General features: G+C 34.6%; 4 protein-coding genes across 6 annotated transcripts; 3 read left to right on the top strand and 1 right to left on the bottom strand.

Annotated features, from left to right (window-relative positions):
• The first annotated feature begins 324 nt into the window (after window positions 1-324).
• Window positions 325-3,579, top strand: LOC120083881 (beta-glucosidase 44-like). Its single transcript, XM_039039787.1, has 11 exons — window positions 325-637; window positions 728-786; window positions 1,422-1,497; window positions 1,589-1,660; window positions 1,738-1,825; window positions 1,918-2,170; window positions 2,250-2,365; window positions 2,457-2,674; window positions 2,791-2,822; window positions 2,911-3,013; window positions 3,099-3,579. The coding sequence occupies exons 1-11, from the start codon at window positions 406-408 to the stop codon at window positions 3,374-3,376; spliced, it is 1,527 nt and encodes a 508-aa protein (XP_038895715.1). The 5' UTR covers window positions 325-405; the 3' UTR covers window positions 3,377-3,579.
• Window positions 3,580-4,096: 517 nt separating this feature from the next.
• LOC120082720 (exonuclease 1) lies at window positions 4,097-9,818 on the bottom strand. 2 transcript variants are annotated; one of them, XM_039037997.1, is made up of 12 exons: window positions 9,509-9,818; window positions 9,398-9,434; window positions 9,125-9,286; window positions 8,959-9,037; window positions 8,330-8,374; window positions 7,998-8,147; window positions 7,758-7,872; window positions 7,527-7,627; window positions 6,005-6,102; window positions 5,821-5,913; window positions 5,211-5,428; window positions 4,097-4,798 (listed from the first exon to the last, which is right to left on the bottom strand). In XM_039037997.1, exons 2-12 carry the CDS (start codon window positions 9,412-9,414, stop codon window positions 4,266-4,268), a joined length of 1,611 nt encoding a protein of 536 aa, XP_038893925.1. In that variant the 5' UTR covers window positions 9,415-9,434; window positions 9,509-9,818; the 3' UTR covers window positions 4,097-4,265. The 2 variants fall into 2 exon arrangements, with proteins under 2 accessions (XP_038893925.1, XP_038893924.1); XM_039037996.1 differs by having other exon boundaries at window positions 4,098-4,798; window positions 9,125-9,299; window positions 9,509-9,817.
• Window positions 9,819-15,596: 5,778 nt separating this feature from the next.
• LOC120082466 (pre-mRNA-splicing factor SPF27 homolog) lies at window positions 15,597-19,329 on the top strand. Of its 2 annotated transcripts, none has more exons than XR_005483179.1 (7): window positions 15,597-15,956; window positions 16,373-16,548; window positions 17,063-17,146; window positions 18,118-18,187; window positions 18,273-18,409; window positions 18,490-18,548; window positions 19,026-19,329. XR_005483179.1 is itself a non-coding variant. In XM_039037645.1 (7 exons), the coding sequence occupies exons 1-6, from the start codon at window positions 15,708-15,710 to the stop codon at window positions 18,545-18,547; spliced, it is 771 nt and encodes a 256-aa protein (XP_038893573.1). In that variant the 5' UTR covers window positions 15,597-15,707; the 3' UTR covers window position 18,548; window positions 19,026-19,329. The 2 variants fall into 2 exon arrangements, 1 of the variants encoding a protein (XP_038893573.1); XM_039037645.1 differs by having other exon boundaries at window positions 18,273-18,406.
• Window positions 19,330-20,813: 1,484 nt separating this feature from the next.
• Window positions 20,814-22,653, top strand: LOC120082603 (NAD(P)H-quinone oxidoreductase subunit T, chloroplastic). Its single transcript, XM_039037852.1, has 2 exons — window positions 20,814-21,118; window positions 22,142-22,653. Exons 1-2 carry the CDS (start codon window positions 20,844-20,846, stop codon window positions 22,566-22,568), a joined length of 702 nt encoding a protein of 233 aa, XP_038893780.1. The 5' UTR covers window positions 20,814-20,843; the 3' UTR covers window positions 22,569-22,653.
• The last annotated feature ends 322 nt before the right edge of the window (window positions 22,654-22,975 follow it).

Genomic DNA, 22,975 nt, shown 5'->3' with positions numbered 1-22,975 from the left:
TAAGATTTTATCAAATGATATAAACTAAATTCTAACTTTTTAAAATCTTAGGGACTAAATTCTTTCTTTTTCTAAATTATAAGGACCAACTTTGTAATTCAACCAAAAATCTAAATACAACAATTTGTAATTAAAATTTATTCTCTGTAATTAAAAAAAGTTAGAATTTAGTTTTCAAATTTCATAAATAATCTCCATAATTTTATAAAATAAATAGTCTCGATTAAATTCATAAATAAAATTCGACATTTAAAAAGTATGTACACTAGAATTGGACCCAAATGAAAATGATATTTTAACCTTTATTTTATCTATAAAAATGGACAGTCAGTCACTCAAAGCTCTAAGTCTGAGCTCTATCACCGCCATTGCAAGTTTCCAACTGCCACTGAGTGTGGTTTGAGGATGAGAATTGCTTTAGTTTTAGCAGTGGTCTGCATGCTGGGGAACCAGTGTGTGGCCGCCGCCGCCGCAGTGCAGCCGGAGACTGTCCATTTCGACACCGGCGGCCTTAGCCGAGACAGCTTTCCGAAGGGTTTCGTCTTCGGAACAGCGACGTCGGCCTATCAGGTGGAGGGAATGGCCGATAAGGAAGGCCGTGGCCCCAGCATTTGGGATGTCTTCATCAAGAAGCCTGGTAAATAATCAATGGATTTTCAGATTTTGGGCTGATTTTCTTTTAGTTTTTAGCTCTGAATTTTAGAATGTGGTTTTGTTTTGGGAACAGGAATTGTTGCAAACAATGGTACTGGAGAGATTTCAGTCGACCAATATCATAGATATCGGGTAAATCAAATGATTATCGAATATAACCGTAAATACAGATTTAGTTTCTGAACCTTCTTTAATAAGTATCTAAATTTTAAATTTATTTAATATATTTTAATTTATTGAAATAAAATGTTTAATAGATCTCTAAATTCTAAAAATTATCTAATAGATTCTTTAAATTAATAAATATGTATCTACTAACATAAAAATGGATACTTGAATGACTTAGTAGACATTTTTGTGGTAATTATTTCATTTTTTTTATTTTTTATTTTTAAAAATTATGTCTATTTTTTCTCAATTTTTTTTTTAGTATGATTTGCATCTTACTTAAGTGACTCTAAAAATGAAAACAAGTTTTTGAAAATTATTTTTTTTAGTTTTCAAATATTGACTTGATTTTTGAAGATGTTGATATAAAATTGATAAGAAAAGCAAGAAATTTAGAAGTGGAAGGAGTATTTATAGATTTAATTTTCAAAAAACTAAAAATAAAAATGAAATGGTTACGTGCATCAGTAAGTAAACTTCTAATTTATCTTGGTCATTACCTCTATATTGACAAAATTTTCTGGATTTGGGTTTTCTTCCCACAAAATTGAACCTAAATATATTATTGATGAGATGTTGATGAGTTTTTAATGTTACAGCAAGACATTGACATCATGGCCAAGCTAAATTTTGATGCATACCGCTTCTCAATTTCATGGTCCAGAATTTTCCCAAGTAATTGATTGAAGCATTATCATTATAATGTTAAGATATGAAGTTTTTACTTTTTACTTTTTCATTAATTTGCAAGTGTTGTTAATTTTAGATGGAAAAGGGCAAGTGAATTGGAAGGGAGTTGCATACTACAATAGGTTGATTAACTACTTACTCAAAAGAGGTGAGAACAAGCAGAAGAATTACCAAACATTATTAAGGTTTCACCTTTTGATTAGCCAAACATTCATTGTTTTGTAGGTATAACTCCTTATGCTAATTTGTATCACTATGATCTTCCTCAAGCCCTGGAAGAAGAATATAAAGGCCTATTGAGTGATAGAGTAGTGTAAGATATCACTTTTCAGTACTAGTTTTGGTAATGGTACATAGATGGTTTGGATGGAGTTTAAATGTTGAATATGGTTTTGGTTTTTGTAGGAAGGATTTTGCAGATTATGCAGAATTTTGTTTCAAAACTTTTGGGGATAGAGTTAAGAATTGGATGACGTTTAACGAACCAAGAGTCGTGGCAGCTCTAGGATATGATAATGGTTTTTTTGCTCCTGGGAGGTGTTCTAAACCATATGGAAATTGCACGGCTGGAGATTCGGGGACCGAACCTTACATTGTTGCCCATCATTTGATTCTTTCTCATGCAGCTGCTGTTCAAAGATATCGTCAGAAGTATCAAGTTAGTTTAGACAATTTTACACATACACACATACACAAAATGACTCTAGGATTTCTGATAGGAATTTTGGCTGATGTAGGAAAAACAAAAGGGAAGAATTGGTATTCTTTTGGATTTCGTTTGGTATGAACCTCTTACTCGTTCAAAGGCTGACAACTATGCTGCTCAAAGAGCAAGAGATTTCCACGTTGGATGGTAAAAGTTCAACACCATTGAGCTTATCCATTTTCATGTTCATTCTTCTCCTACTAAAATGTTTGTGCTCGTGAATGTATCGGATTTGTAGGTTTCTTCATCCTATTGTATATGGTGAGTATCCTAGAACAGTTCAAGGAATTGTGGGTAATAGGCTGCCTAAGTTCACTAAGGAAGAAGTCAAAATGGTGAAAGGCTCGATAGACTTCGTCGGGATAAACCAATACACGACTTACTACATGTATGATCCGCATCAACGAAAAGCTAAAGTGCCTGGCTACCAACAAGATTGGAATGCAGGATTTGCCTGTGAGCTTAGCTATCTTTCACTAGTTCATTCTCAGAATTGAAATGAAAATGTTTCTAGTTTTGTTTGTCCTTTTAAGCCTCTTCTTCTAAACCAAGCTTGACAATGAACTTTGCAGATGAGAAGCATGGAGTTCCTGTTGGTCCAAGGGTAATTTCATTTCTTTGTGTTCTTAATTATATCATTGAATAAGACTAGTTTGCTTTATCCTGAAAATTATGATTACAAACATTTTCAGGCTCATTCTTATTGGCTATACAATGTTCCATGGGGAATGTACAAAGCATTAATGTATGTAAAAAAGTACTATGGAAACCCAACTGTCATTCTATCGGAAAATGGTAATCACCAATCTGTTGAGATCAAAGAAATAGTAATTCAATATTTGAGTTAGCTTTAAAAGGAAATTGGATTTGCACTTTGCAGGCATGGATGACCCAGGTAATGTCACCCTTCCGAAGGGACTACATGATACTACTAGAATCAACTTCTACAAAGGCTATCTAACACAACTGAAGAAGGCAGTCGACGATGGAGCTAACATTATCGGGTATTTTGCTTGGTCGTTGCTTGACAACTTTGAATGGAGGTTGGGCTACACGTCGAGATTTGGCATTGTCTATGTAGACTATAGTAATCTAAAGAGGTATCCAAAGATGTCTGCATATTGGTTCAAACAACTACTTGAAAGAAAGAAGCAGTGAGAGAGCTTCAATCTCCACTGTTCTTAGTTTCTGCCATGAGTTTGATCCCCCAGAAAGCTTTAGTTCTTCATGAGCTGTAATATTGTATCTGTCTATCTTCCTGCAATTGTAATCTTCTGGTAAAAATGGACCAGTTCCAATCTGAGGTGATATCTAAGCTTGTCATCTTAATGAATAAAATTGGTTAACTTTCTGAAAGAAATATCAACTTCGACATATGTCTAAAAAAAATACAGTAATAGATAAAATGAATGGAGTTATCTAATTGGTTTTATCCTTGGCTAAGGTCTCATTTGATAAGTGTTGAGTTTTTTTTTTTTTTTTTTAAGGAGTTGAACTACTAACCAATATCTAGGAACAAAACAAGTTTTAAAAAACTACTATTTTTAGTTTTAAAAAATGGTCTTATTTTTTAAAAACATTGGTAGAAAGCAAGAAATTTAGAAGTGGAAGGAATGTTTATCAATTTAGTTCTAAAAACTAAATAGTTAAAAAAAACAGGTCATGAACTCTATAATCAAGTACTCTATCGCTCTTCAGATTTCACAATCTAGAACATTTTGAAACTCTTGCTCTATTCTATATATCTGTTTGAATGAACTTTTTAATTTCAAACTCTAGGTGATGTCAAGATAATTTCAAACAGCTTTCCTGGCCCTCCCCTTCAGCTATTGGCCTTTAAGGATGATTTGGATCTAATCAGTTGGCAACAATACAAAATACTGCCTCTACTTTATCAATATCATTATAATCTGCAATCGTTATTTAAAACGATTTCCATGTTGGTCAATCCATGCAGTAAGATTACACTCCAAGTGGATTAATGCAAAAACACAAGATTTCCCTGGCAAAAATTCTGAATGCATTTTCAAGACAGAATTTTACATAATCATACTCTAGAGAAAAAGTTCAATATACTATTCTTTGGAATCCCTGTACTGTTACAGTTGTTTTTTCTCTTGTTCTCCTTGCCTACAACTCTTTTTCTACCTATGACACTGCTCGTCTTTGAGCTCACACTCTTTTGGGATTCTGGTGTCAATTCTAACAGCAGCAAATCCTCCTCTTGGGTTATCCCCGATATATGCTCAGTAACATTATCCATTTGATCAGAGAGAGCTTCGCTTTGTTTTCTTTTTTTGGAAGATTTTAATATTAAGTTATCTGGAGTCTCACATGATAGTTCCTCGTATTTATCTTCACTTATGACTGAAACTTCTTTATCAACACTCTGTGCTAGATCCAACTGCAATTCATCAGCTTTCCTTCTCTTGAATGGATTGTTGTCAGGAGTCTTTATTGATTTGTAGTCGAGAACGGTTTTGTCTTCATTTGTTCTCTGAATACTCAACGGTGTAATTAGCTTCTCAATTGCCAATTCTTTAGAATTCTTATCACCTACAATGGGTTTAATTCTCTTATCTGTCATGAAATGATAACGATGATTAGTTATTGAATTGGATACACTTTCTCGATACAATTAATTCCACAAGATAAATGCATCATCATAAAATTAACCGTGATCAAGTTTTTTTTTTTGTTAAGAATATATTATAAAAATTGCATACAAAGAATAACTTAACACACTACCGAAGCATAAAGTTCTGAGGGTTGCAAACAACAGTGTTTCGCAAAAATCAAAGAAATATAAACTTTTGCTGTTTTTAAAGTTCTTTGGCCTACTCTTATCTGTTTTAGTTTCTATTTTCTTTGCTTTTATCAGTCGTCAAGATTAAAAATCAAAAAAATATATATATAATTGAAATTGAAATCGAAAGGAAATTATAAGCTTGAGCTTTGAATAAGTATTATCGAGTTGTGCCAGAAAACTAACCAGGGATATGTCTTTCTCTGTCCTTAACGACGAAGACCGTAAAACAGCTCTCCTTCCCAGATACCTCAGCTGCCTCGGTCCTTGGAAGTCTTTCGTTATTTTTTATTTGTATAAGGTCTTGGTGACATTCTTCACTTGAGAAATAGTTAAAGGCCTCCATAGTTATGGGGTTTAACCTTCCTTCGGCTATTGAAACGGCTATTGAAGGAGGCATATCTCTATTTCCACCATAATTGGTTAAACAAAAACTATAACAAAAAACTGGTTCGTTACTAAAGAATGCAAATATTTTAACCCCTCCAACAAAATCCACTAAGAATTTGTTATTACGTCCTCCGCACTAAAGTACATTTAATGAAATTTTGTATTAATGTGCAAGGGCGTTGCTCCAACCTAAGGCACGAGGCCAGACATGATATATTATTATCAGGTAAATGAAAACAAAATGGTTGGGAACGAAGGATGGTCCTTTAATTCTGTGATTCTCTCGCTTAACTTCTACTGCCTATACTCAGTATACTGACTCGTACTCATGTCGGCATAAAGATGATAGCTTTGCAAAAGAAATATAAACTCAAGCAGGTAGAAATGGTTATTGGATAAAGGATACGGTCCCAAAAAATCAATTTCTTCATCTAGGGCCTGCAGAAGCTCCGGGGAAAGAGGTTTCATGTGTCTAAGCTTCCTTGCTTCGGTATCATATCTGCGTGGAACTAAAACAAGTCAAAACTTGATGAATACATTATGGAAATAATGGTTGGTCCTAGATCACATTTTCGTTGTATACCACATACATTTGTGCATGCTGAAAGACTGCCATAGCTTGTCTGAAAAGTTTGAAGTAATCTTCAGGCATTTGTTTCTTTTTCTCAAGCTTCAAAACAGAGAGAGCCTGAAATATAGATGATTGCTCTTAAACGCTGCTTTTGAAGTGAAATCCTAAGATGGCTTATAGTTACACGATACGTATACGATCAGATACCGATTCGTCAATTTTCTAACAAACTAAGATACGAAACACATCTAAAGATACATCATAATATATATATATATATATAATAATATATATTTCTTAAAAACAATGATACTGATACATTAAAGATACATTTTATTTTTCTTAAAAAAATCTAGGATATAGATAAATTTAACATATAAGTTAATAACAATAGCACAAAATAGAATACAAACACTGAAATACAATACACAAAAGAAACATCTAAGATGTTGAAGTACAATAGTTAATAAAATACAATAAAAAATTACTCATATTACAAAGAAGAAGATGAAGATTAAGAGGAGAAGTATGAAGATAAACGAAAAATTTCTTCATTGAATTGTTGAAGATATCCAAATGGTTTATATTTTGGTGGACTTTGTGGAGACTCAAATGTAAAGATGAAAATTAGATGATTATAGGGTTTGGTCTCTTAGACTCGAGTTATGAACTTTTTAAATAGGTTATCTAATTTTAGATTGGAAAAGATTAGATGCATTACTTATCTTTTTTCTTTAAAAAAAAGGTACACATAGAAATAAATACGTCAAATCGCGTGTCAGATACGTATCAAGGAAGTATCTGAAAATATATGGAAGTATCAGTATCCAATACGTGTCTGATACAGATTTTTTGTCTCACATGAAGTATCTATGCTTTATAGAAGAGAATGGTCACCCAAATGGTATTTAAATTTTGCAATGCTGATAATAAAATGAATGAATAATATGTAACAATGTGTCGATTGAACCAACCAAGAGAAAGGGTACTGATGTGTAAGAGAGTATCGAGTTATCAAATTTTGGAAGGTTGAGTTGAAGAATAGGAGAAATTAATCACAGAAAAACGAGGCCTCTGAAGGCCGGAATCTGTTGCTGAGAATTATGTCCATTCTATTGTTGTCGAAGGAAGAAAACTTAGAAAAGCATGAGAGATGAATCTTGCTACTCAGTGGTAACTATTCACTTGCTGTCACATGAAAGAATATTTCCTTGTCCATACGAAAGAAAGATATGACTTGGCACAAGTGAGATGGTTTTAGGCATAAACATCCCAAATGTCCCCTTTTCTTTCCGAGAGGATGTAGATTATTGGGGAGGGGGAAATAGTTTAGGGAACTTCTTCAACGCCTCTATAGGTGCTCTATGCCACACCGAAGAGCAACTATTAGCCATATGGCGGCTACTCGAGCAAGGGTTGCTCTCGAGACTTAACACTAACAAACACTGCTGTTTAAATTGTCTATCAATGTAACCTTGAGTAGAACAGATAATGATCAACCATTAAACTTTTTGGATGCAAGAGTGAACAGAGGTGCTTACACGTTCCAAATTCCGATACTTGGAGACCAGGGCATAAGCCTTTGCAATGCCAATTCCAGGAACAGATGGAAGAAAATCACAGCCAGCTAAGACACACATACCTGTAGAAGACGGAAACAAAAGTCAGTTTGCTTCGGTGAATGTAATTTTGATTGCATCGAGAATTGTTCACAATTTTAGTTGCAAGGATAGGGGTGGGGGGATGGGGGGAGCATCAAGTAGAACTCTCACCCGTGAGCAGTTCATTATCAAAATTTCTGAAGGAAGGTGTGCAGTCTGCAGAGTTAAAAATCTTATCTAGCACCATCTCTTCCCCATTGCCGTATCGGTCCATCTTAAAGATTATCTGCAAAACAATCCCAATCAACACAAAGGCTCGACACTTTGGTGCAATAAATAGTTCACACAAAGGCAGCATGAGAGCACTGGACCTCCATTTGCATCAAATCAAAGTATTGTGGAAGTTCTTACAGCTTTACAACCATATGCAATCAGGTCACTATCCTCTGTAATCACAGCTGCAATTCCTCCGTTTTGTGCTCCAAGGCTGGAAAGATATGCCAACTGTGCATCAGCCTCATAAGGGGCTACCACAAATTCAATGTTGTGTTCTCTAAGAAGCTAGAATGGTTAAGAGTTGAAACAGTTAATGTAGAGGAAAGGTAAAAACACTCAGTTTATGCAGTGTAATCACAAGATTCACAAGTAGCATACCGAAGTCCAGATATAAATCGAGAAACTTTTTTTAAATAAAAAATGGTAAAAATGTGAATACAATGCGTACATATGTGGAAAACACTTGCCTTTATAAGTTGATTTGCTATGGAGGGAGTAATGTTCACTGCACGCTACAGAAAATAGAAAGGAACAAAAACGTGAAATTAGACATGAACACAAACTATAATGAAAAGCATGCACAATTCACATCAGCTTACCATTGAACGAATAAAGGGGAGTATTTTGCAGGGTGAGAAGCAGTGAAATTCGCTTAACCTATTTTTTTTTTTTTTATATATGTAGTCTGAGCCAGTTTACACACATCCTAACCAATCTCAAGAGGACGAAAGAAAACTCATATAGATAGTGGCCATCATGGATTAAACTCATTTTCTCTAAGTCCTTTATTATACTCGTGGCCCTTATTAAGGACTAGTCAAACCATGATGGTTGAATTTGCTTAAACTTTAATAGCCAAGCAACTTCAGATTTTTTTTAATGAGAAGCCAAATATGTAACAAACTACTCTACTCTTTAATCGCAATATATTTTGTTATTGACGCAACGAGTGAGCTTGAACTGAGCTCATTAATAAACAAATTATACAAAAAGTGTAACACTTTTAGCTCCCACATTTGAAAGATACTCCCAGTTTTGAAAATTGAATGTAAAGAATATGAGCATAAAAGTGCAGCATCTATGGAATGTCAAAAACCTGGAAAAGCTCAGAGGCAGCACCAACATTCCCTTCCTTCAACTTCTCCATCGCTAATTCCCTGTTCGCCTCTCTTCTTCTGGAAAAGCCAAATGCATCCATATTTTACAACTAAATAAACTATAAAGATTCAAAACAGAATAATATTATGAGCAGCGACACATACCTGTGTCTCTCTTGCTCGGTAACTGCCTTGCACGGAGCATTCCCACCATCAAAAACAACAACTGGGACTATCTTGTAATGACGAAGCAGATTGATTCTATGCATACAGTAGTCCAAATATCGCCATTTCTTATCACCATTAGAATTAAGGCAAATCTCCATACTACAAGAATAAGCTGTTATAAAAGTAGTATCAATAAATGGATAACAAGCCCCCACCCCCCTAACATCACAGATAAAACACATTGCCATAAGGAAGAAGCAAAAACGTTACCTCCCCTGTGCAGCCATGAATAGGCGTCGATACCCACCTGCGAAAAAGTTCGATTCAGAGGTCAATGAATCAAGTGACTAAACAACCAAATAGAAACGCGCGATACTTTACACGTTTGCCCGCGTATTTCTTGATGTGAATGGGCTCGATGTATGGCTTCATGAATCTGAGGAGGTCCTTTATGCCCATTTAATTAGGACGCCACCGATTTTCAAAGTGAAGTTTGGGGGTTTTGACTTTCTTTTGGACATCAAATGTATCAGAAGCTCAGTACATCGATAATGGCGGTAGGGATAACAAATGTGGAAGAGACAAGAATGCGGCAAGCATAAAGCAAAAAGATTGGATGCTGCAAATGCAATAGCCAACGAAAATAGATGAATCGGTCCTGAGTTTGTAATATTTTGTTCGGAGAAGGACAGTACGGTCAATTCCTACAAATAATTTTACCGCGAAACGTGTTTTAAATCGCCCGGCGCGCGCTCGGCGCCTTATTCACGCGTTGCCGGCCTTTTTTTCTTTTTCTTTTTTCCATTTTCTTTTTTTTTTTAATTGTTTCATACAATTATAATGGATAACACTTTTAGGACTAAGATCACTTTCATCCCAATTAAAAAGTAATAAAACAATGGTAATCCAAAAATTGGGTCTCAATTGATTATATTTGGTGTTGTTTACATGTATTCTATACTCGTATTGGCATATGGAGCTAACGTTCAAATTTATAATCAAAACGTGCAAAATTGATTGACGAGTTGTCTAATTAGGTTTGAAAATTATGTGTTGATATCGTTATCGTTACAATATGAAAATTATGAATCTATCACATTTACTGTCAATTTTATTGTTTGACCGTAATTAGTAACGGTAATAATAAATGTAACAGATTCGTAATTTTAAGTAAATTTGATCAAAAGCAATTCAATTGGGTTTATGATTTAGACTCACTACGATTGATCCATCAATAGAGTTCTATTACGACTACACAATTTTTCATTATGATTTGGTAAACGTGGGCTAAGTGTATTGCAACTATAGTAGAATAATAAACTCTGTCGTTGATAAATTTCTGTCAATGATAAACTATATCGTTAATAGAAGTCTATCAACAATATGGTTTTTCACTTGTAGACTTTAGGAGTTATATCTAAATTTTGTTAATTTTGCAACAAACAAAAATGTATTGTGATGTTTGCATTGTGTTTTATGTCTTAAAACTCGTGGTTTGTAAACATTAAACATATTCTATTTCGCAATAAAGATGTTATCGAGATTTATTCAATAAAATTGTTATTGAATATGTGAATTGTACCTTTAAGAACCCTAAATCCAATAAACTAATAACCTTTGGCAAGCATGAATTCCTAAACTATGTGTGGACACATAAGAGTGGACCAAGTTCAAGTATATAGTCAAAACGGTTTATGGTATAAGGATAAGGTTGGGCATCTTATCCTAAAGGCACTATGGACGTGACCCATTTTGTATTTGATACAGATGATGTGGTCCTGAATCGTTCATGTGGAGACATGCGAGTGGGGGCATCATGTGCAATGAGTTTGCATAAGACCGGACCACGAAAAGTCACTTTTACTTTTAACCTCATCTACTGTTAAGACTGACTATTTCAATTCGATGACCTAAGTAACTCAATCTTAATCCTGAGCTAACTATGAACTTTTGTTTATTCAGGATTGACTCATCATCGTTGACTCAATAAGCCTCCCATTTTAGGGATAAGGTCGGGTAGATAGCCGGGGACATAGTCCCGCAATATGGACTTTACTCCTACCCGACTCTAGGAACAGTCGGGTATTAAACAAAGGGTCCTACCCTCTCACTAGTATGAGAGGAACTCGATTTAGTGGTTGGACCACAAACCAATTGTTCGGTGGAACTTAATGAGCAAGATGTAATTATAGAGGTAAAATGATAATTTTGACCAAACTGTAATTTCAAGCAACATGTGAAGGATCGACTTGCTAGTCATGGTTAAATCAAGTGGAAAAAAATATATATACAGCGAGGAGAGTGCTATTACTGAACTTTAATGGAAGTCCCGGTAGGTAACGAATGTTGGTTAATTAGGTTGATGAGTTTAGTAGGTTAATCTCGGATCATTATAACTAATGATATGTAGGTCCATTAGGTCCCCTGCTAGCTCAAGTCGAATTAAACCTTAAGACAGTGTGATAAGATAATTTGAAACATTCAAATTCGATTTAGGGATTAGAGTTAATTATATGTGATATAATTAACAGTTTTATTACTTATAATTTAAATATGATTTAAATATCATACACATGAATAGAGACTCATGTTCGGGATTGGTGTTTTAATAATTTAATATTTGATATTAAATTATTTTTAATTAATTATTTAAAAATTAATCTTATTAAAAAATAATTACTAGAATTAACTTTATTTAAAATTGGTTTTAAAGAAGTGAATTCTAATTAATATTAATTATTCAAATTAATATTATTTAAAATTGAAATTCATTTAAGAATTGGATCTTTTGGAAATTCAAATTAAATTGATTTTTTTTAATTCATTTAAAATGGATTTCAAGTTAGTGGGATTATCCATTTTTTTTCTAAAATGGATTTCAAGTTAGTGGAATTGTCCAAATTTTTTCACTAGCTATAACACCCAAAATCCAGCTTTTGCATGCTTAATTATGTGTTACTTTGAAGTTAATTCACTTTGCATAAATTCTTCTTTAAGTAGAAGAAAAATTGGCTTGGAAAAAGTTCCATGCATTTTGGTTTTTGAAGCCTTGTTTTTCTCTTGAAGTTCTTGATACAAAAACTATCAAACTCTTTTTTTTCTCTTCAACCACAAATTAGATCCCACGATCCGTTCTAAGGCTGAAGAATAACAGGGGAGATGAAGGAAATCAGAAACGAGATTTCTGTGAGCAGCGGAAGCAAGACTATTCCAAATTACAATAATGAATTATAACATTTACAGTCGACTTCAAACATAAACGGTTATACAATTATACAGAGAAATTACAACATGAACAAACTTAAATGCATAGAAAGACAAACTCTACGCATATCGGCAGAAACGTCTCCACGCTCTGTTAATTATATACAGCAGCCTCGACTGCCGATCTACACGACCACAACACCGCATGAACACTTCGCGCTCGTCCAATCAAAATCTCCTCGATCACAAACTCCTCCGCAACACGAACTCCTCTGCAACCTCACGAATTGCCTCCAGAAAACCTCGACGATGTTGAGTTGAGTCCGACACTACCAACAAAGCGACCTTGGTATTCTCGGTGTGAGAATCCAAAGGCTGAACTCTGTTCGGACTTGGTGTGAGACAAATGAATGGAGGAAATAACGATGCGCATACATGATTGGGCAAGTGGGAGAAGTCGGAGACCTATCGTATAGGTCGATGCCCAATCGTTTAGATAAAGCTATGCGATCATCTAGCAAAAGCTATGCAATTGTTTAGCTATATCGTTTAGCTCGGCCTGTCGCCTACAGACACTACACGATCGTGTACCTTGGGCCAGCGATCGTCTAGCAAAGCTATGCGATCGTTTAGTAAACACTGCACGATCGTTTAGGCTCCGCACTAGCACGATTTTTGTTCGCACCTTCCCGTTTAGTATTTTATTTCACTTTTGGTCTTAGTTTTTTTCGGACGTAGATCTTGCGGACAGTGGTTGGACGTTTATTGGACCTTCGTCACAGGGATCGCACCGGGTGTGCCTACGGTCAACTGTTTTTGACATTACATTTCGTCTCCGCATGGCCAGCTCATTGTTGCCTGTTAGTTTTCCATGTATTATCAGCGGCCGGCTTATCTCTTACCCTCTAACCTGCACGATCGTTTAGTTCGCCCAGCCGTCGTTTAGTAAATTTGTATTTACTTGACGACTTCCGTGAGTTTCTTTTCGCCGGAGAGAAAACTCAAAATATTTTTCAAACTTTTGTAAAACATTTTTTTGTTACATGTTCCAATAACCACCAGCTATTTTGGTTATTTAAAAGAAAAAGTATTAATTATCCAATAATTAATATTATTATAAATATAAATGATAACCAACTTATCATACTATATTTATAACTTATAGTTTTAATATTTCATCTTATGAAACATATAAACCATAGTTATTTTTCTATTCAACGATACTTAATATAAATCTCATTTACATTAATCCTCCACTAGATGTATCTTATACACCATATCGATCATATCATATATAATCAAAATACCTCTTATCAATTTGAACATTTCAAATCGACACTAAGTACTGATCCTCAACATGAATCCAAGCTACCAAGGGGACCTCATGGACCTGTAGATCTGAAGCTCCAACAATACATGAATAATTGATTAAACTCTTTAGTCACGGGATCCACCATTCGTTAATTGCCAGACACTCCACTAAAGACCAACAACTGAACTCTCCTCACTACAAATATATTATGTGTCCATCTTAACCAATTAGCAATGCGACAACCCTTCACAGATTGCTCGTAAGTACAGCTGGGCCAATAACCATTATGCCCCTATAGTTACATCTGTCTCCTTAAGTACCACCGATCCCTCTAATTAACATAAGTCATAGTCCTACTATGACTGAGTCTTCTCTTCCAAAAAGAAGCTATGGCCACTATGTTCAAGCCCCATAATCAGCCCATAAGGGAGCAATCTTTCTACTTATCTCTGTTTCGGGAAATGAGTGAATTCCATATTGTAGATTGAGTTCCCAACTCCCATATTAGACAAGTCCCCAAAAAGGTAGGCATGTTGAGTTGGCAATTTGGCCACTCTCACCCATACTAATCAAATGACCACCTTAAAAAATAGGAGTTCCCAAAACATTCAGGATTGAGGTCGTGTCACCTACGGTCGTTTAGGTGAGATGTAAGTCTCTAGTATCAACGACATTATATACACAGTCTAGTCATCTCGTGGTCCATGTCTTATACAAACTTTTTGTATAGGACACCCCCGCTCCACATCTCCACATGAATGGTCAGGATCTACCATCTGTAGTAGTTTACAACACTTGCAAACCTTTACAGAGCGGGCCGTATCCATAGTGTCACTGGGATCAGGTATCCCACCTTAATCCTTATACTACAGACCAATTCAGGTTATCACTTAAGGCATGATCCACTTGTATATCACATATACATGTTTAAGTTCACATAAGATAAAATAACACTTATTTTATTAATTGAACAATGTGTATCTTTACAAAACAACGAGACTCTGGGAGAATTAGGACACCAATCTCAACAGAAGACTCTAGCAATAGTCCACGAAGTGTTCGTGATCTTTTCAACCAAATGATAGCTTCTTTTTTTAGTTTCATCAAATGTTGTATCTCAAACCCTTTTTCGAAGTTATATGTCTGCATGTTTGTATCTCAAACCCTATTTCCAGATTATATTCATGCATGCTTTAATCTTTAAAATTAATGAAGTTAGAGTGCTCAATATCTTAATCGCTTCCACATGTATGTTTTTAACTCTTTCAGTATATGTTAATATTTTGAGTATGATGCTATATTTGCAATTGTCTATTTTTTTTCTTCCAAATAGTAAGATTAACAAATAAGAGAGGTAAAATGTAGATGGAAATGAATATAAAAGAAATATAAAAATGTTAATAAAATAAAAGTGACGTACTTAAGACTTGATCTGCAACCAAGATGTAAACGGATGGCTTGCATGTCTACCAACCAGCCAAGATAGCTTTTAATTTGCTAGGGAAACAATATTGTGTAAAAGAGGGGCATATTAGGGAGAAACTACCTTTTATAATTTTTCAAATTTAACCATATTTATAGAAACGTTTATTCAAATCAACAAATAAAAAAAGGGATGGGTTATCAAACAAATCCATTTCTAAAAATATAAGAAATGAGAATGACAGAAAATGAAAAACGTTATTAAAAAGACTTTTCAATACATGTACTTTATACTTTTATAGAAATGGACAACATTTTAAATACATGTAAGTCAATAAACTGTTAAGAGAATTTTGAGACTAAATTATTACAAATTTATAAATAAAATTGTTGTTAATTATAGTTGTGGGAGTATCTTAAAAAAAAAAAATTGTAGTTTAGGAAGTAAATGGTTGCTTCAAAATAAAATGTTATTTAATCCAAAATTTGTTTTTAGGCATAAAAAAATAAAAATACATAAAGTTGAAATGAAACAAAGAAAATCCAATCAATTTGCGAAGCGGGCCGCGGAATCTCCATCTCCTCGCACTTGACCTTCTGTAAGACTGAAACTCGAAACCTCTGTTGTTCGTCGCGGTGGCAATGGCGACTAACAACATTAATGGGGATATCCTAATGCTCGAAGCTCCACCGCAGCCGTCTCAACCAGCGTGGCGCGTTGCTGCGGATGCCGAGGTAGTCGACGCCCTGCCCTACATCGACGACGACTATGCAGACCCAAGGGTCAAAGCAGAGGTCGACCGCTTAGTCGAGGAAGAGATGCGCCGTAGCTCCAAACGACCGGCCGACTTTCTCAAAGACTTGCCTCCCGTTCCTAAGTTCAAGTTCGAAGTAAGTTACGCTGCAATTTCATTTCCCACCGGAGTTTCCTCTAGGTTTTGCACTTATAGTTCCGCTTGATTTCAGAGTTATTATGCCTAAAAAAACAAATTACTTTTCTCCGCTGGATATATTTGCTAGACACGTACTAATTGCCGAGTTTGGAAGTGTTTAGAAGCTCCATCTGCTGGTTCTGTTTTCGTTTACTCGAAAACGAGCTAAAGAAATTCGAATAAAAATTAATCGATTGACAAGAACACAGATATTGCCATATTGCTTATCCGCAACTCCCACTGTGTCATCCAATGTCTATAGGACGCGCCGCTCTACATAAATTCTCTAACCATTACATATGATAGATCTTGAGAATATTACAAAATGTGGTAATATTAGTGATAGTCTATTCAACTGACGAAGTTTGAATTCAGGATCATCCAATGCTTGCTAGAGAGTACGAACGTGTAAGAGCTGGGAGACCTCCAGTGCCTCTCGATGTTGCAAGATATAAGTTAGAGACACCACCTCCAAATAAAAAAAATGACGAAACTGCTTGGAAGCAGACACTTCAGAAAGCTCAATGCTTACTCCGTCATCAAGTACTGAGGTGAAGTGTTAATACGTTTCTATTGTTCTAGGAATTTAAGACTTGTCTTTTGGAAAACTTAATTTTATGGAGAACAGGTAGAGTTGGCTACTTCAACTCATACAGGTCTTCTAATATCTGCAATACTGAGTTAGTATTTTCACGGATGCTCTTAATTTATTAATTTTATGGTCTATATTTAGCTGAAAACTCCGTTGACATAGATCACTTTAAATACTTTATGTTACTTGACCCTAAAACTCACCTTCTTCATATAGCTCTTTCCCATTCGTCATATTTCTATCCCTTTTCTAGGTTGCAGTTGCTTTCTTATATCTAGTTTCTGTACCTATGGGCCATGCTTATGAGAGGTGTGGTGTGATTTATACAATTTTGGTAAGGAAAAAACAAAATACTGAAGATTATGCACCCTACCATGAAAACAAACATTAGAGAGGTTTTGATGATTCATTAGGAGATAATAAGAATATGACAACCTAACTACTGGTGGTGGTGCTTTTGTGTCATACTGCAGGCTGGAAAATTTGGATCTGATGTCAAAATATGGCCCTGATATATGGAAGCAACACAACAAACAGTTGGAAGCACTTCTATCAAGGTTTGTTAATATATTTTGTTTTGATGTTCTATATTTTCTGTGTACTAATTATGTTTTTATTTTATCAACAGTTCCTAGTCAAATCCTTTTCTTTATAACTTTATATAGTGTAAATTGTCCCGTTACTTGCAAGAAAAAATAATTTCAAATGGAAAATAGTTATTTTACACTGAGTTTTTGTATCTCTCTTTCTATCACATACTGCTGGTTGGTTTTATTTTTATTTTTATTTTCATCATTAATCGTCTTTATAATTAATACCCGAACTTTCATTGAGAAAAAATGAAAGAATACGAGGACATTAAAAAAAAAAAATGAAGTTATGCAGTATCTTGTTGCCATTGGTGCAGACACGAACCATGTAAAGTTGGTCCTGCCTATGGCTCTTTCTTTCATGAATTTAGGCTTGCATCCATGCTTGAAGACTAGGCTTCAATATTTGAGTAGGGTTAGCACTTCACATCGGTAATCGTTAACTGATGAAATGAATAAAGACTGGTGAAACAAATTTTATGATTTTGTGCATTGTTGACAATCCATTGGTGGTTTCTATTTTTCTTTCTATTCATGCCAACCAATCTATGTACAGATTGGGATAGGTTTTAATCTACGGTGGTTGCAAAGATCTACTTGCAGACTAAGAATTGATCCTGTTAAATGTATAAAACAAGATACACAAGAACTTAATGTTTGGACCTTCATGGTATAACGACAATAGGATTCTGCGTTTGCATATTATCCATGGTAGATTCAAACATTCACTTGCATGGTCATATTATCTGAGCCAGGACTGTTGCTATGCAAACTGAAAACTATTGCATCACAGGCATTGGTTTTATGGAACACTTGGCCACATTTTATCTGTCATTTCTGAGAGAAGTGAACATGAATGTACTCGGTACATCTGCGATCTGACCAAAGTGATCTTATATAATTGTTACTTATATTGTCATGATGTTAATTGTTATCAGAATGCAAAAATTAGCTCAAGAACAGAATGAGAAGATTGAAAAGGTGAACCGTGAAAGGAAATTCCATCAAGTAAGTAACATCCCTGTAATTCATATTACAATAGGGCAGAGGTCAATTCTTTGAATATTTGGTTGATTTTTTGTGCAATGATCAGCAAAACGCTGCATATGAGCTTCATGCTTTGTCCACGCAATGGAAGGAGCTTTGTGAGAAAAATATGGAAATCCAAGTGGCATGCTTTCAATTAGAGGGTCAAATCGAGGAACTAAGGAGAGAGGCAACAGAAAAGTAGTATTGTCTTTTCTATTTGATCTATTTTCGTGCTTCGTGTGTTGTCATATTTACAACTGATCTGTGGTTTACGATTCCAGAGGCTGGAATTTGGAAGTCAATGTAGAGAATGGTTCTGTTTCGCTTCCCGTATCATAAGGTATGCGTTAGATGCCATCTTTTATTTTTGATATCCAATGTTTAACTCATAATTTACTTCCATTTCCCTCGTATATTAGAATTTCTAACTTAACACTACTCGTACCATGTTTTGTTTTTTGTTTCTTTTCAATATCTTGTGTTAAAAGGATATGTCATCTCCGGTCACCTACTTTAGGTCCTGTCTACGAATATCACATGTTACTGTTTTATGATATAAACCGTATGTGTGCATCCGTCTTCGAGTCAATTTTGATTTTTAGCAATCTCATGGCCTGAACTGAAATGAATTCTACTCTACCATTAATATGCTCATGCCATGAGATTGCAGAAAATACAATAATTCAGTCTAACTTTCTCAAGTTGGTATGAGAAAGCTCAGTTTAGTGATGGCAGAAAATTTAAGCTTCACAATATTGTATCAGATTAATTATACTGGTAGATTATGACATGATTTTTTATCATCTCAATGGAAAAGGGGAGCGTCACTTCCAACGTCATTTGATGCTATTATGAGATGCCTTACATGGAAGATGAGTTAGATTTCTGCTTATATGGGAGAGGATGGTTGCTCCAAAGTTTGTCTTTAGTCATTTTCAAATTTTGCATTGAATTGATCGTATCTGTACCTTTAGTGAAGTAATTCGAAGTACACTTGCTTCCTCTAACCGTGTTATTTTGGTGACTCTCTGACTTGAATATAGTTTATAACTTTATAATGTACAAATTATTGAACTACCAGACTATCTATCAAATGTATAACAATTGATATTAGTTCTTAATTCTTTCGAAATAAACCGAGGTAGGATTGATTGACTAGAGAGATTTAGTTCCTTTATTCTATGGATTCTTTTGATGTGGCAAATGGCAGTGGATTTTTTAGCCAATTCTAAACAAAAATTCTTTCAATTGGATGGAGACTGATGATCATTCTTTTGTTCATACTTAAAACAATCCAATCATGGTTCATAATGATTGGCTTTGTCGATCGGTTTTGTTGGGATTTTTTTTTTAATATATATATATATATATAAAGGCTTACGAAGGAGGGAGTTTCATAATAGAAATGTCTTTGTCCGGTTAAATCAACTGTTCATTCTGGATTTAATGTTCTCGAAATTTAAGGGAAAAAAATGTTTAGAGGCGTCGCAATAATTGTGGTGAGCGGATGCAGGTATTATGCTAGAGCACTCTGATGCTTAAGATGGTATAGTTTTGCCATTCCACCTCGGCGGACCAACCAAACGTTTCTTCCCTTTATGGTCTATGGGTCAGAATTGGGGTTCGGTGTACCCAGGCCCATGAGTATCCTCTTCAACTCAACCATTTTTGTAATTAGATTTTTTAAAATAATAGTAATGATAACAATAATTGGGTTAGATTTTTTTTAAAAAAATAAATTTAATGGATAGATTTACTAACAGTTTACTTTTTCTATTTTGGTCTAATTATTTGAATTATTTAAGTCTCGTTTAATAATTATTTCGTTTTTTTTTAAAAAATAATTCTCTTTCTTCCTCATTTATTATAATGATTTGCATATTTATTAAGTAAAATGATTAAATTCTTGGTCAAATTTCAAAAACAAAATATAAGTTTTTTTAACTTTTTTTTTTAGTTTTCAAATTTTGGTTTGGTTTTTTAAACTATTGGTAAAAAGTAGATAACAAATAAAGAAATTTGTAGCTGAAAGTAGTGTCTATAAACTTAATTTTTAAAAACAAAGAACAAAAAAAAAAAAAAAAGATTATCAAACGGGGACTTAATGTCTTTCATGTCATAGTGGTCACTTCATTGCCAATTTTGGCTTAGATGTGGGTTAAATGACTTTGTCACTTTGCAAAATTTTGGAATAGCACTTGTATTGAACATGTTTCAGAATTATAGAGTTATTTTTTTTTAGTACAATAGTATTTGAACCACATGGCTCAAAAAAGAAAAAGTTAAAATTAAAATTAAGAAAATAAACCAACCCAAAATCAAAACCAACCCATCCCAATTCACGCTTTCTAATATACTCAGAATATCAATTGAGCCAAACTTGGTTTGGCAGATAATAAAGTCGGTTTCAAGTTTTCAATAAAATCATATTTTAAATTTTATCAAAGTGACTTAAAATGACAATCGTTAATCCTTGCTATGGGAAAGCACACAAAAACAAAGTTACAAATGGCCAAGGGATAGTGGCTTTGAGGGTCCCTCGGAGGGCATGAAAGTGTGCGAGTATTCTCGTCCACACGAACCAGTGGTTGGTGGTTTTTATTTCAACTCTCTTCTTGCTCTTCCAATCCATTCCATGGCCTCTCCTCCAATTCCCAATTCTCTCCTCTTTCACAAAACCTTTCACTCCTCTGCTCGCACATTCCGTTCATGGCGGGTCTATGCATCTCAAGCTCCAAACAACGACCCCCAGAGACGACCTCCACCGGGAGTCGACACGAGAATTCATTGGCAAAACCAAGAAGAAGGTTGGATTGGAGGCCACAAGAAGGAGACTAAGGTTCATGACAATAAAACGTTAGGTCCAAGTTTGGCTGACTTGCTCAACAACTCATCTGATTCTCACTACCAGTACGTGAGTAGAGGTTTTATACTTGCTTAATCAGATGCCTTATTATATATGCTTCTCCTTGCATATTTATTATGAATGGATGAAATTAGTGCAACATTCTTGAAAATTGAAATACTAAAAAGCAGATTTAATTATGCATATTGAATTCATGATTATGAATTTCAAATTAGATTGAGACTATGAAATTAGATGATGTTTGATATATAAAATTAATATATTTGAATTTATCTGTAGTTTGAAGAGGTACCAAGTTCTTAACCTATAAATAACAACTTGTTTCTTTATTTGTAGTATCTCATTTCAAATTGAAGAGTTGTCTCCCATCTTTCTTTCTATTACTCTTGAGTTGAGTTAGCAAGTATCAATGAATTCTACCAGATTCAAGTAGTTCGAGATTGTAATTTTAGTGGAATTAACCTCCATGCAGTAGGAGTATTCAAATAACCTAACAACCTGAATAACCAGAACTATCTAACCCAAACCATAAGTATTGGATTAAGTTTGTTTTGTTTTTGAGTTGAGTTAGGATCAAAGTTTTCTATTTTTTGTCAGGTGGGATTGGGTTTTGGGTTGAATAAAAAATTTTCAAGTTGGCCCCAATTATATAATAAAAATGTATATATTTCTTTTAGAATGGATGATTTGTGAATCTTTATATTTTTGTTTTAGAATGTTCGCCCTTGTTTAAAGTTAGTTGATAGCAACATATGTTGTATATAAAATTAAATATTTTAAATTTACCAAAACAAATTCTAAGAGTGGGGGTCGAGACACTTTGAGTCTTTTGGGATGTCAAACTAACCAATCCAAAGTTTCGGGATGATTGAAAAAAATAATAACATGTACAACCTAGCTTGCATCCATGAATAATCGTTTAGTACAATGCTTATTGAAAACATACCTCAACGACAAATTTAATTGAGATGTAATAAATTCTTATATATCATTCCCCCAACACTTCCATCTGAATAGCTATATATGTATATAATTGTTTGTTGTTGTGTGTGTATATATATGTGAAGGTTCTTAGGAGTGGGAGCTGAGGCAGAGCTAGAAGAGATAAAAAGTGCATACCGGAGATTATCGAAAGAATACCATCCAGACACAACTTCTCTCCCTCTAAAGGTAGCGTCTGAGAAATTCATGAAGCTAAAACAAGTGTATGAGGTCCTGAGCAACGAAGAAAGCCGCAAGTTCTACGACTGGACACTTGCGCAAGAAGAGGCAAGCCGCCAAGCTGAAAAATTGAGGATTAAGTTGGAAGATCCTTACGAGCAAGAGCTGCAAAACTGGAAATCAACTCCGGACATGGTGGATCGTCTTGGAGGAAGGAACATGGAGTTGAGTGATCAAGCCACCACAGCTCTTACCTTGGATATCTTCATCATTCTTTTTGCTATAGCCTGCATTGTTTATGTCCTCCTTTTTAAAGAACCATATTATTATTGATGTTAGAGAATCCACCATTAAAGATGAACAAAAAATATATAGCAAAAGAAATTGACACAGGTGTTTACGTGGTTCACTGACAGTTTGTTTAGCTACATTCATAAATTACATAATTGAGGGTTAAATATGCTCAATACAAAAATAACTGACGCCCATACTTGGTCGAAGGGATGCATGAAAAAATCGATCGAAAAACCAACAAATCCACCTAAATCGATCGAAACCACTCGTCGGTTCGGGTAGAAATGCGTCAAGTTGGTGGTTTCGGCTTGAAAGTATACAAAATTGAAATTTTCGAGTTGGATTCAGATTAGATGGACAAAACAAATTGGGAAACTGAGCCGACCACTAAAATATATATAATAAGCATCGATACTTACCTTCAAAAAGCACTCTTGGATGGTGAG

Source organism: Benincasa hispida, chromosome 8 (assembly GCF_009727055.1).
Source record: "Benincasa hispida cultivar B227 chromosome 8, ASM972705v1, whole genome shotgun sequence".
In the NCBI taxonomy this organism is placed as follows: domain Eukaryota; kingdom Viridiplantae; phylum Streptophyta; class Magnoliopsida; order Cucurbitales; family Cucurbitaceae; genus Benincasa; species Benincasa hispida.
Note: the sequence above shows the minus strand (reverse complement) of the source record. Positions and strands in the feature narration are given on the sequence as shown.

Excerpts from the sequence above, each read along its gene's own strand:
- LOC120082603 (XM_039037852.1), top strand. The coding sequence starts at position 20,844 with ATGGCCTCTCCTCCAATTCCCAATTCTCTCCTCTTTCACAAAACCTTT. Across the intron at positions 21,119-22,141 it reads TCATCTGATTCTCACTACCA|GTTCTTAGGAGTGGGAGCTG; the intron begins GTACGTGAGTAG and ends ATATATGTGAAG.
- LOC120082720 (XM_039037996.1), bottom strand. The coding sequence starts at position 9,586 with ATGGGCATAAAGGACCTCCTCAGATTCATGAAGCCATACATCGAGCCC. Across the intron at positions 8,375-8,958 it reads CTGCCTCTGAGCTTTTCCAG|CGTGCAGTGAACATTACTCC; the intron begins GTTTTTGACATT and ends TATTTTCTGTAG. Across the intron at positions 6,103-7,526 it reads AGTATCGGAATTTGGAACGT|GCTCTCTCTGTTTTGAAGCT; the intron begins GTAAGCACCTCT and ends TCTATATTTCAG.
- LOC120083881 (XM_039039787.1), top strand. The coding sequence starts at position 406 with ATGAGAATTGCTTTAGTTTTAGCAGTGGTCTGCATGCTGGGGAACCAG. Across the intron at positions 2,171-2,249 it reads GATATCGTCAGAAGTATCAA|GAAAAACAAAAGGGAAGAAT; the intron begins GTTAGTTTAGAC and ends TGGCTGATGTAG. Across the intron at positions 3,014-3,098 it reads TGTCATTCTATCGGAAAATG|GCATGGATGACCCAGGTAAT; the intron begins GTAATCACCAAT and ends TGCACTTTGCAG.
- LOC120082466 (XM_039037645.1), top strand. The coding sequence starts at position 15,708 with ATGGCGACTAACAACATTAATGGGGATATCCTAATGCTCGAAGCTCCA. Across the intron at positions 16,549-17,062 it reads CTCCGTCATCAAGTACTGAG|GCTGGAAAATTTGGATCTGA; the intron begins GTGAAGTGTTAA and ends GTCATACTGCAG. Across the intron at positions 17,147-18,117 it reads TTGGAAGCACTTCTATCAAG|AATGCAAAAATTAGCTCAAG; the intron begins GTTTGTTAATAT and ends AATTGTTATCAG.